The following is a 10,765-nucleotide window of genomic DNA, read 5'->3' as shown; positions in this document are numbered from 1 at the left end:
TGTCTGTTTCGAGGGTCGAGGGAGCCTTGGCGTAGGTAGGTGTCGCTTAAGTCACACAGACTTTTGTCAGTGGTTAGCCTAAAATATACGAGTGACGCACACTGTAGGCGTCCAGTCACCGCTAAAAGCCCACCGAGACCCGGCCTGCAAGCCTAGAACTGTCCACCACAGGCAAGGTGTTAACTAGCAGGCCAATGTGTTTCGGATCCCCCACGCCTTCAACACAGAAGGTCTTATCCTGGCCCACTCTATCTCGTGGTGTCTTATTTTCAGCTACACAACCTGCAACTAACTGAACTAGCCCTACAGATCCTGATTCTAGTCAGATTCGTAATTGCCAAAGACTTTGGTCGGAGAGGAGGTGCCAGTCTCCAGGGTATCCGTACGAGGTCCTCCGTCTCCTTATTGAGCTGCAGCACACAGGCACTGCAGGAACGGAGAGTGGGAATGGGAAGGAAGGACCAGTGACCATCGTAGTTGCCAGTGTGTACCTTGGTACTTACCTGTTCAATTGAAGCCACTACGGTTTACCACTAGTTAACCACGGCTGCACTTGTAGTGCACCAGTCGCTCCTGCTCTTTTCCTCTTCAGCTTTTTTCTCCCTCCCCATACTTTGTACATGCTCACCTCTCGTCCACAAACTTCTCATCCATCCACGACTTCTTTGTGCCTTTGCCGCGCGTGTTCTGTCTATCCGGTTCCGAGCGTGTCTGAGACACCGGTTGTATCCATACCGCCACCTCCATTAATTTCTCTAGATCTTGCCTCTACCTTCCGTCTCTGAGTCCACCTATTCTACGACTCGCTTCTTGACCCTCCGATCGCTATACAGCACGCTGCCTTTACCTCACGTCACATTCATTTCCCTCCATACAGCCTTTGGACTGGCTCCAATTGGCTGACTTGTACACACTGCTACCTCTGAGCGAAGCCCAGTCCGCATTCATGATTTGCTAGATCTCTGTGTTACCAACCTGACTTCCGCAATCGCTTTGCCTCTTCATTCCACCCACTGAGCTGAGTCTCATTGCAACCACTGCAACTGTCTGTGCAACCTCAGCTTGTCTTGTCATTCACGTCCACAATGGCCAGCAACATCATCGGAAACAGAAACAGCACTCCCGAAGCCTCCAAGACCACTCTGCGTCCTCCCTCCTCCAGAACTGTCGGTCCTTCAGGTACCCACAGTCAACAGGTCCGGTCTTCAGCCGACATGTCCTTCACCTCTCCCCTGTCGGCGCGCTCCATCCGTCCTGCCTCCGAGGTCCTTTATAATCAGCAGCTCCAACAAGGAAGTCTCGACGACTCAAGCAAACTAGGCGAGCAATGGATTCATGATATTGAACAGTACGAGACCATGTTGGAGGAGATGGCTGCCGCTACCTTGGACCAGGACTTCAAAGACGAACTGAGTGCGATCGAGCAATGGTTCCGTGTCTTGAGCGAGGCCGAGCGTACCGCTGCCACCTACGCCTTGATTCAACAAACCACCCAGATGCAACAACGATTCTTTGCCCAGGTCCTCAATCAAATGTCCAAGAGCCATCCTATCTCGGGTGTCTTATCACCTGCAAACTTTGGGGAAAAGGATGCCATGTCCAGCCGCCTCAGTGATGCCATGTCTAAACTCAACGTCGAGGATCGAAGGACCTCGGTCGGCCGTCCTCCTGTCTCTCCAGCTGGGAACAAGCGTAACTCAGGCCTCGACCAGTCTACCATCCATGCCATGTTTCCGGATGCAGTCGCTGCTATTCAGCAACAGAAGGCGGAATATGCCCAACAGACTGGCAACCTCCCACCGTCGAACCGGAACAGCACAGTTGGTGACCGCACCTCTCTGATAGCCCCAACAATTGCAGCTCCCCGGGAGAACAAGTCGGATGCCTTGAGCTGGCGCCAAGGCCCGGATTCTCATCAACCTCCCATCTCGCGACCAAAATCTTCTTCTGGTGGTCAAGCGCAGCCCGGCCAGGCCCCCATGGGTCAATTCAGCCAACCGCCTCTATCCGCAGGTCTGCGTTCCCCAAGACCGCCCATGGGTCCACCGTCTGCTGGTATCCAAAGCACCACTCTAACCGCCCCAGACCACCTCTCCAGTGACCACCCAGTTCTCTCACCCTATAATGTAGGCAACCAGAGTTGGGCTTCGATGAGTAATACTCCAATGGTTCCAAACTTTGGTCAGAATGCAGCTCATAGCGATATGGTGGCCAACGCGACTGCAATGAAGCTGGCCGCTTTGTCAACCGTCAACAACCGCATTGCATTGGACGATGTCAAGAAATATCGCCGGGCTAGATCTAATGAACCTCAAGCACATGCTCAGCCTCCGTTGACACCTGGTCTGACTGCATCTGGCATCCCCGGCATCAATACAATCATGGTTAATGACCACGGACAGATCCTAAATGTGCAACAGGTGGCAGCTATTCAGGCGCACCAGATTGCCGCTGCTCAAGGACGGCGATCTCGTCCAAACTCTCCTGGACTGCCATTGCAAACACCACTAGGACAGACCAGTTTTGCATCTCCGCAACATAATGGCTTTCTGGCGGCGTATGATGGCCAACCATTGATGATGGGACCCGGAGTCGCAGGATTCATCCCCCCCGTGATTGGGAGTGAGGGATACCTTTCTGATCATTCTGACATCAATCGCGGGCGATCTCCTCGCGGTCGTCGGGGGAGTAGCAAGCCTCCCGAGGATCCAACTGACCCCAGCTTGCTCCAAGATATTCCGGCATGGCTTCGATCTCTTAGGTTGCACAAGTACACGGATAATCTAAAGGATTTGAAGTGGGAAGAATTGGTCGAGCTGGACGACAAAGGGTTGGATGCAAGAGGAGTCAATGCACTTGGCGCGCGTAACAAAATGCTAAAGGTAAGGTGCTCGACAACGCAACCGATCAGATGAGACTAATTCGCTATAGGTGTTTGAGCAAGTCAAGGAAGCTCGAGAAGGGGGCAAGTTGTGAGGCTTCTAATGACTGATGTCCAGGTGAATGTAGTACTCCTGGCCTGATGCACAGAAAGTGAGAGGAAAACTCTGGGTTGAAGACTTGTGTGAGCACAAGAATCGAAGAGGCGTCCCTGATTGAGTGATGGATGGTGATGACCAAGTTGAAGGATGAGAAATGGAAGAATGAAGCTGGAACTTCCTTCTCAACGATGATTCGGAAACATGACGCTTCAAAAGGATTCCCACATGCACTATTTGCCAACCACGAAACACATATTTACTACTGGCGAGTTCTCTCGGTTCATAATCAGCCCCTTCTACCGCACCACTCCAATTACTCCTCTGCTCTTGATCGATGGCATGGGAAACTTCCATAGCATGATGGCATTTACTCAGACGAGTTTTCTATGTGAAAATCAAGTATACAACTTTTCAAAGAAAGAAAATCGGACTTTATCTATGAGATTGCAAGGTTACTAGTCGAATAGTATTATGTACAAACAGGAGCATCATGAAGATGAGAATCACAGGATCTGGGATATCGGATTATTTGTCGTCCTTGCCCGACTTGGAGGCGGTGGTCCAACATGAGTGCCAAGCCTCAATCGCTGCATTTCAAGTTGCCCTGCAATGCTTCAAGTTCGACTCTGAGCAAGAGCATCACCACCGGGTTTAGCTTTCTGACATACACACACTCATCCTCTGTTCCAAGAAAATACACGATCTTGAAATCCCCAGACTCGTTCTTTACATTCACCATGGCACCCTCGCCCGCCGAACTATCACTCCTCTTAAACCCACTGGTGCCAGAATCTCTCATGCATAATACCAGGGTAAGGAATCTCCAAAGGGACCCTTGACTTATGAACACAGCCCTACTGACACATTACGACCATCAAAGACCATCTCCAACATCCGCTCCATTTCCGGTCTCCTCCTAGGCGTCGCCGCAGGCATCCTAGGCCTGGAATCCCTCTACGGCTTCGCTTTCTACCTTGCGGCAAACCTACTTCTCTCGGCGCTGTTCTACTTCGTTCTCGCAGGTGCCGATCCCCAGAAATACTTTGCCGGCTCCTCGGGAACGAGGGGCGTCGATAAGAACGGTCGGAATCCGGGTGCGGGAGCCTGGAGAGAGATTTGGTTCGGAGGTGGTCTGTTCACGGAAGCCCTGAGTGGCTTTGTACTTGGTTGGGCTGGTGTTGGTGGTGTTATACGATGATTGGGCATCGCATGCGTTTATATCAAATCTGTGCTGGGAGATGTCCAATGTTTTCTGGGCCTATAAAAGAGACGGCGCGTCGACACGTTAAATGCACTAGTCGAAGGAAGGATGTAATGAATCAGACATGTGGCATCGGACGGAATCGTTGATGTGCGCGGTCATATGCTTCGCCTCTGGTAGAACTGGAGCTGATGGCTACTGCCCGTTGGTCGTACGAGACTGGAAGGGGGGAAAGTGTGCTCTTGCCTTCCACTTCATCGGCTCGAGACCAGTTTGATCATCGGCAGGCGCTATTTCTCATCGAAGATTGGGTGGCTTCATCATGAGCTTGTCCCTCAAACTCACCAGGTATCACAGATTCGGCAAAAGCACCGTCGGGCTGAGCGACCAAGAAAAAGCCAACCACTCTCAAATAGCATCTCTAACGAAGAGTGCCAGTAGCATACTTCCGTTTCTGACACAGATTCTTTCCCGGCATTTGGTGTCTACTGGGAGCGAACGGAAGTCCTATGAGTTCCATTGGAATTCGAAGCCATATACATGTACACCTCTCCTTTGCTCAACGGCCCTCACCCTTTCTGTCACTTGTTTATTCTTGTTATGCCGTTTGCTCTGTGAAGAGCTCGGGGCCTACCATGCCGGTCTGAGACGACACATAGATAGGTGAGAACACTCCATTTGGTCTTAGACTCGCCTGGGCTTCCCTCCCAATGGAGTTCCCTTCTTTGGAGGCTCACTCGACCATGTGTTGGCCGCTGGTAGTCAACCATTACTGTGGCCCTTTAGCCATCATCATTGTCATAACTAGATTTATGCCACCAAGTATGTATCTTTGCTATACCCACGCCTTATATTGCATACCTCACAGTCCTTGGTGACCATTGGACGGGGTCGCCAAGAACAACCACCAATCTCGTTTCAACATGTGGCTGTGGCTTTGCAGAGGCTGAGCCAGGCAACTCCTCACTTCACATCAGGCTTTCATTGCCAACATCTGCATATAATTGATTGATAGTGGCTCTTCGAAGGGCCAGACGAGGTATGCAGTGCAATTCCAAGGCTTTGTAACTCATCAGCCTTTATGGAGATCGCCGGCCTCGTGGTGGGAGTTGCCGCACTCGTATCCACTATCAAAGACTGTATCGAACTTTTTGAATACATCTCAGCAGCTCGCGAGCTTGGGCATGATGCCGTGCTCCTGGACACTCAGCTCGACATTGAGAAGACCCTCCTCCTTCACTGGTGTCGCAGAGTACGCCTTCTGCAAGGCGACTATGATGATCGACTCGACGACCCGCAATTACGCAGAACGACTCTTCGCGTCCTCGCCAGCATAGCAACACTTCTCAGCGAGGCGACTTCCCTCAGCAATCGATATGGCTTACAGCAGGTCTCTTCTGAGCTTGCACCAAGACGGCAAGGCCCTCTTCTTAGCAAGCATCGTATGGAAGAATTTCTTGATGAGTATGATCATTTCCAGCATCACTCCAGACGTGTACAAGCCACCGTGAGCACTACCAAAAAGGCTCGCTGGGTGGTGAGGGATAGATCTAGATTTGAGGACCTTGTCCAGAGACTGGGCATGTTGATTGCCAAACTCAATGATCTACTCCCCGGCTCCAAAGGAGTATTTGAGCGGATGACGCATGAAGACTTTTCATCCTTGGGAGCCCTCCACGTTGGCACCATTCGTGAGGCCTCGGAGCAAATCGACCCCAGAATATCCATTCTTGCAAAGTCTTTCTTGGTCGAGAGATGCCAACAGAGAATTTTAGAGCTTATGTGGTTTCGAACTATGGATGAGAGACGAGAGCTCATCAACGCTCCAGAAAATGGATCCTACAAGTGGATTCTAGAGACGCCAGGCTCCAGTGAGAACTGGGACGACCTCTCGCAGTGGCTTCGTTCAGGCCAAGGTGTTTACTGGATCAGTGGCAAAGCCGGCTCTGGCAAATCCACGCTTATGAAGGCGATATGGAACAACCAGCGCACGCATACTCTACTAAAAGAATGGGCTGGACATTTACCTTTGCACGCTCCAAATTTCTTCTTCTGGCATCTGGGTACTGATGAACAGAAGTCTCAATATGGTCTTTGCAGAGCATTACTCTATCAAATCTTACAGGTTAACCGGCCGCTTATCAAGAAAATCTTGCCGGACATGTGGAGCAGAATGTATGGCTCAGAGGCTGCCAAGTATGATATTCCATCACCGAGTCGAATGCCCAAGGTATTTGATCTGCTTTGGGAGCATTCAGTAGAATTTGGTAATTCCAAATACTGCTTTTTCATTGACGGACTAGACGAATATTCCGGCCATTACCAGGGAGCAGTCCAGTTTATCGACAAATTGTCCAAGCTATCAAACGTCAAGATCCTCGTATCCAGCAGACCGGAGCCGGGTTTTGTCGACGCTTTCTCCTCCAAGCCAATGTTGAAGCTTGAAGATCTCACCAGGACGGATATCAAGAATTACGTCGAACATAAAATAGAAGATCACCCCCATATGGCACACCTCTTGGCACAGGATCCGGTGGAAGCAAGGGAAATTATAACAGAGCTCGTCGATAAAGCTTCTGGTGTTTTTCTCTGGGTGGTTCTTGCCTGTCGATCCGTGCTTGACGGGTTTATTGCATTTGATCGAGTTTCTGAAATTCGGACTCGGGTGGAAGAACTGCCACCCGAGCTTGCAGAGCTTTTCAGACATATGCTAGGGAAGATCGAGCCAAGATACAGAACCTATGCAGCAAAAATCTTCAAGCTTTGTCACATCAATAGCCTGACTCAAGCAGATTACGCAATCCCTGCACTTGGTGTCAGCCTTCTCGATCAGTACGACCTGGACATTTTGAGTATACCACAGTTTTCTCCATCTAGGCGCAATACTTCTACAAACCCAAACCAAGAACTAGAGGGTCGACTTCGAAGTCGATGCTGGGGTCTTGTGGAGGTACGACTACCATATGTTCAGTATGACGACGAGGAGACTCCACCTATTGCTTCCGTGCAATTTATGCACAAAACAGTTCTCGAATTCCTGAATATACCGGAAGCCTGGGAGTTGGGGTCACTCACGGTACCAGAAGAAGAGTTCGACGCATCTGCTGCTCTTGCGTTCATATCTACCTATCTGCTACATATCTATGCGGAGCAAACAAGACAAAGTGCTTGTCAGGAACAGATACAGCGGTTCGTCAGTTATTGCTCGTATCGTGGTGGTAGTTCAAGTATCTTCTTGGAAGTAGCCCTCGATCGATTTATTGAAGTAGTGAAGACGCTCAAGAGTGTGTACTTGATGCAAAACCTCGGAGAGTATCTCAACCCCTCTACTACGCCCACTTCTAAGGATCGACGGATGGCGAGACTGGTTGTCGCTGTGGAACTCGACATCTATCGGTTTGTGCAGGCGGAACTCGCCATCAACAGAAATCTGACGGCCCAGATGTCTAGTAACAAGTCTCTACTCTACCATGCGATCCGACGTCCGCTATTCCGACAGTACTTGGGCGAGGATGCAAGGCTCCGCTGCAGCACCATGCGAGTCTTGCTGAAAGCGGGTTGCAATCCGAACCAGGTCATCAGGGATATCAAAACACCCGAATTTGACGGCTCGACTGGGTGGAGCTGTTTTCTCGAAGTAGTCGCATCTCAAGACCACGAAGACGTCAACGATGTTGCGAAGACCTTTGCATCATTCCTGGGAGCGGGTGCTGATCCTTTCATTGTTGGAGCGGAAGAAAATATTGAGAAATGCTTTGAGAAGTTCAACTTCAGCTCAGGCTCCAAGCAGAACCGGGGACTGCTGATGCAGACATACCGACTCAAGAACTTGTACGTGCTTAATCTTTTATCGTCATACCAACGCAAAGATCTGCGAGTTGAAAATCAATCAAGCGACAATGAAACTGATGCCACCACTTCTCTGTCAAGTCCGATGCGACCTAGCAACCGGCGGCATGATGTGGATGAAGACGAAGATGAACACAGCCTCGCAGCAGGTAGAGTACTCCGTCACGCTTCATCCCATGTCAATCGGAAAGCACGGCTGGGTAGGGAACAGCCTCGTTCAGAGAGGGTCACTCACTTGTATGGACAATGGGACGACTCCGATTAGGACTAATATCCTCTTCCTGGCGCACAGTTTCAAGCCAGAAGGCACAGCCTCGCATGGACTGGTACACAAGCGAGACCAGAATCCATTCTTCATGCCCTGGGAAGCTGCCTTGCTCAACGAAGGTACCAGGTTCCGCTTGAAGCCAGAACTCGAGGAATGCCCCAATCTTCGAAGCCACCCTGAACCTCAGATGAAGCTGATTAGCAATGGCTCGAATCAGCTACCTTCGTTCTCCTTGCGTTTTCCTTCGGTCTTCATAGGAGCCATTCGACAATCCCTAAAGTAAGTGTCTTGGACACAGAGATATCGCTATGTTGTGAGAGGTTGTTGCCACAAGAGACGACGACTAGCACGTGATTGGGTGACTGGGAAGACCTTCACTTAGATGAGGCAGCTCAATGATTTTACATTCACTTTCCAGCGATTTGAATCACGAAGTGAATCGAGTCCACGGAAGCAGTCTCCACGTCACATCCCTTGACTGTCTCTCACTTTATTATCAATACTTCAACCTCAAAAAAATCAGAAGCTCATCCTCCAACCTCAACTCATCTTCTTTCACCATTCCTTATCCTCCACTTGATACACAATCCTCCCTCATTAACTTGGTTACCTCCTCACGTTCTCGGTTGGCGTTTTCCGCCTGGAATTTCTCCTTGGGAAAGCGTCCTCCAGTAAATGAGTCTGGGAGAGAGACCACTTCGATTAATTCCTCACTCCGAGACGCGATACCCGGCTCGTCAAATTCTTCGACGATTTGTCAATCAAATGAGTAGACCAGTCAACGCCATCATGGAAAGGCACTGACCGACGCATCGATCAGTTTCACCACCTATCATCAATCAACCCCCGATTGTGTACACAATCTGACCTGCAACCATGGCGCAATTCCTTGATCTTCCAACGGAAGTCATAGACAAGATCCTTTCGACAAAATACCTGTCAAGATCAGATATTGCGAGTGCCATCCTTGTCTGCAAGCTTTTCAGTACTATTCTTGTCCCGAGGCTATATCGACAAATTGATTTCAAGATGTCAGCTCCTAATGAAGATGACTACGACTGGGTCAACGGCAACTTCATCTCGCGACTTTCAGGCGAATCCGGAAATCCTGAACACAAGAGTGAGGATGCAACACGCAAGTTATTTGAGACTCTCGCTACGCGTGAAGACCTTGCGCACTTCGTCACTGACTTACGCTTGGATTCTGATGACCGCGGGAGCTGGGATGTTAGCCTTGAGGAAAGTTTTGAGAGTAAGTGTTTTGGACCTGACCGCATTGACCCTACTAAGGTCGTCGAACGCCTTCACAACTTGAAAATATTGGATGTTGACTATCTCTGGGCTTCCATTCTCCTCTGGAAGATCTGTTTGCCGCAACTTGAGTCGGCAATTATTCGGATGAAAGGGTACGCCCCTGTTGATGCTATCGGTGGCCTAATGAATCTGCCGAAGCTCAAAGAAATAACCATTCGAAATGCCGGACGAATGGACGACGGCCCTCCCGAGGAGGGGTATTGTTCTAACGTGTCTCATATCACGCTGACGACACCATGGAACGGGGTTGAATATCTGCGGTTTCTACTTGAGGGCTCGAAACATCCAAAGTCTCTAAAGTTGTTGCGAGATTCGGTCATATGTGAGTCCACCGAGACCCAAGGTGCAACGGGCAGGCAAGAATATGTAATAGTTTTTCCAAACCCGGACAGCCTCAATCTTGGCAATATCCTCAATACCGTTGCGCACTCCCTTGAAGTTCTAGTGCTGAGAGACTTGGATCAATGGTGTGATGCCCGGCAGAACGTCGTTGATATCCCAGTGTTGATTGATCGATCGCGCATCAAGTCGCTGCAGCACTTCCAAAGCTTGAAGCAGTTGAAAATTGGCGCAACGATGGTCTTGGGAACTCGGGTGTGCCGTCAGCTCCAAATGCTAACCCCTTATGCACATGACACCGAACTCTACTGTGAACGCCTTGCGGAGTGTATGCCGCCAAAGCTTGAAGTTCTGCACCTGGTGGTTACCCGAGAGCAGTTGGATCGGGACGAGAAATACTGTCAAAAGATCGTTCAATCTTTTGTCAACTTCAGAGCCAATCTTCCTGACCTGAAGTCATTTGTCATTGAAGAAGCACAGCCAAAGTACCAGCCACTTTGCAAGTGTACTGCGGAACTTGCTTGCTATGCGGCAGCGAAGCCATCAACGCCGTTAACAGACATCTGGGAAATGCAACGTCAGTGTTTGGAGGTGGACATTGACTTGGTGTACATCTCACAATTGCAGCAACAGAATGACCTTCCACTGTACATTATCAGACGAGTTGACTCTGACAAAACGGTGCGATCGCTGGAAAGTGAAGATTTTTGGCAAACGCTCCCAGACTGGGGAACAATTGGCCCAGATTCTTTTTTGAGCAGATGCAGACCGTATGATTGGATTCGTAGCGGTTATTTGCGCGACGTGGATTGA

The 10,765-nt window shown here is 49.9% G+C and overlaps 4 protein-coding genes across 4 annotated transcripts; all 4 read left to right on the top strand.

The window, feature by feature from the left end:
• Positions 1 to 1,085: 1,085 nt before the first annotated feature.
• Positions 1,086 to 2,976, top strand: VTS1 (Flap-structured DNA-binding and RNA-binding protein; the record flags this gene model as incomplete). The annotated part of the gene is made up of 2 exons (XM_064846248.1): positions 1,086 to 2,882; positions 2,932 to 2,976. 2 exons carry the CDS (start codon positions 1,086 to 1,088, stop codon positions 2,974 to 2,976), a joined length of 1,842 nt encoding a protein of 613 aa, XP_064706473.1.
• A 742-nt stretch (positions 2,977 to 3,718) lies between these two features.
• On the top strand, positions 3,719 to 4,179 carry LTR84_002638 (uncharacterized protein; the record flags this gene model as incomplete). Its single annotated transcript, XM_064846247.1, has 2 exons — positions 3,719 to 3,793; positions 3,862 to 4,179. 2 exons carry the CDS (start codon positions 3,719 to 3,721, stop codon positions 4,177 to 4,179), a joined length of 393 nt encoding a protein of 130 aa, XP_064706472.1.
• A 1,084-nt stretch (positions 4,180 to 5,263) lies between these two features.
• On the top strand, positions 5,264 to 8,296 carry LTR84_002637 (uncharacterized protein; the record flags this gene model as incomplete). Its single annotated transcript, XM_064846246.1, has 1 exon — positions 5,264 to 8,296. The coding sequence occupies one exon, from the start codon at positions 5,264 to 5,266 to the stop codon at positions 8,294 to 8,296; it is 3,033 nt and encodes a 1,010-aa protein (XP_064706471.1).
• Positions 8,297 to 9,175: 879 nt separating this feature from the next.
• LTR84_002636 (uncharacterized protein) lies at positions 9,176 to 10,765 on the top strand (the record flags this gene model as incomplete). The annotated part of the gene is made up of 1 exon (XM_064846245.1): positions 9,176 to 10,765. The coding sequence occupies one exon, from the start codon at positions 9,176 to 9,178 to the stop codon at positions 10,763 to 10,765; it is 1,590 nt and encodes a 529-aa protein (XP_064706470.1).

This window comes from Exophiala bonariae (assembly GCF_035927105.1).
Source record: "Exophiala bonariae strain CCFEE 5792 chromosome Unknown scaffold_13, whole genome shotgun sequence".
Taxonomy (NCBI): domain Eukaryota; kingdom Fungi; phylum Ascomycota; class Eurotiomycetes; order Chaetothyriales; family Herpotrichiellaceae; genus Exophiala; species Exophiala bonariae.
This window is presented reverse-complemented; position numbering and strand designations above follow the sequence as displayed.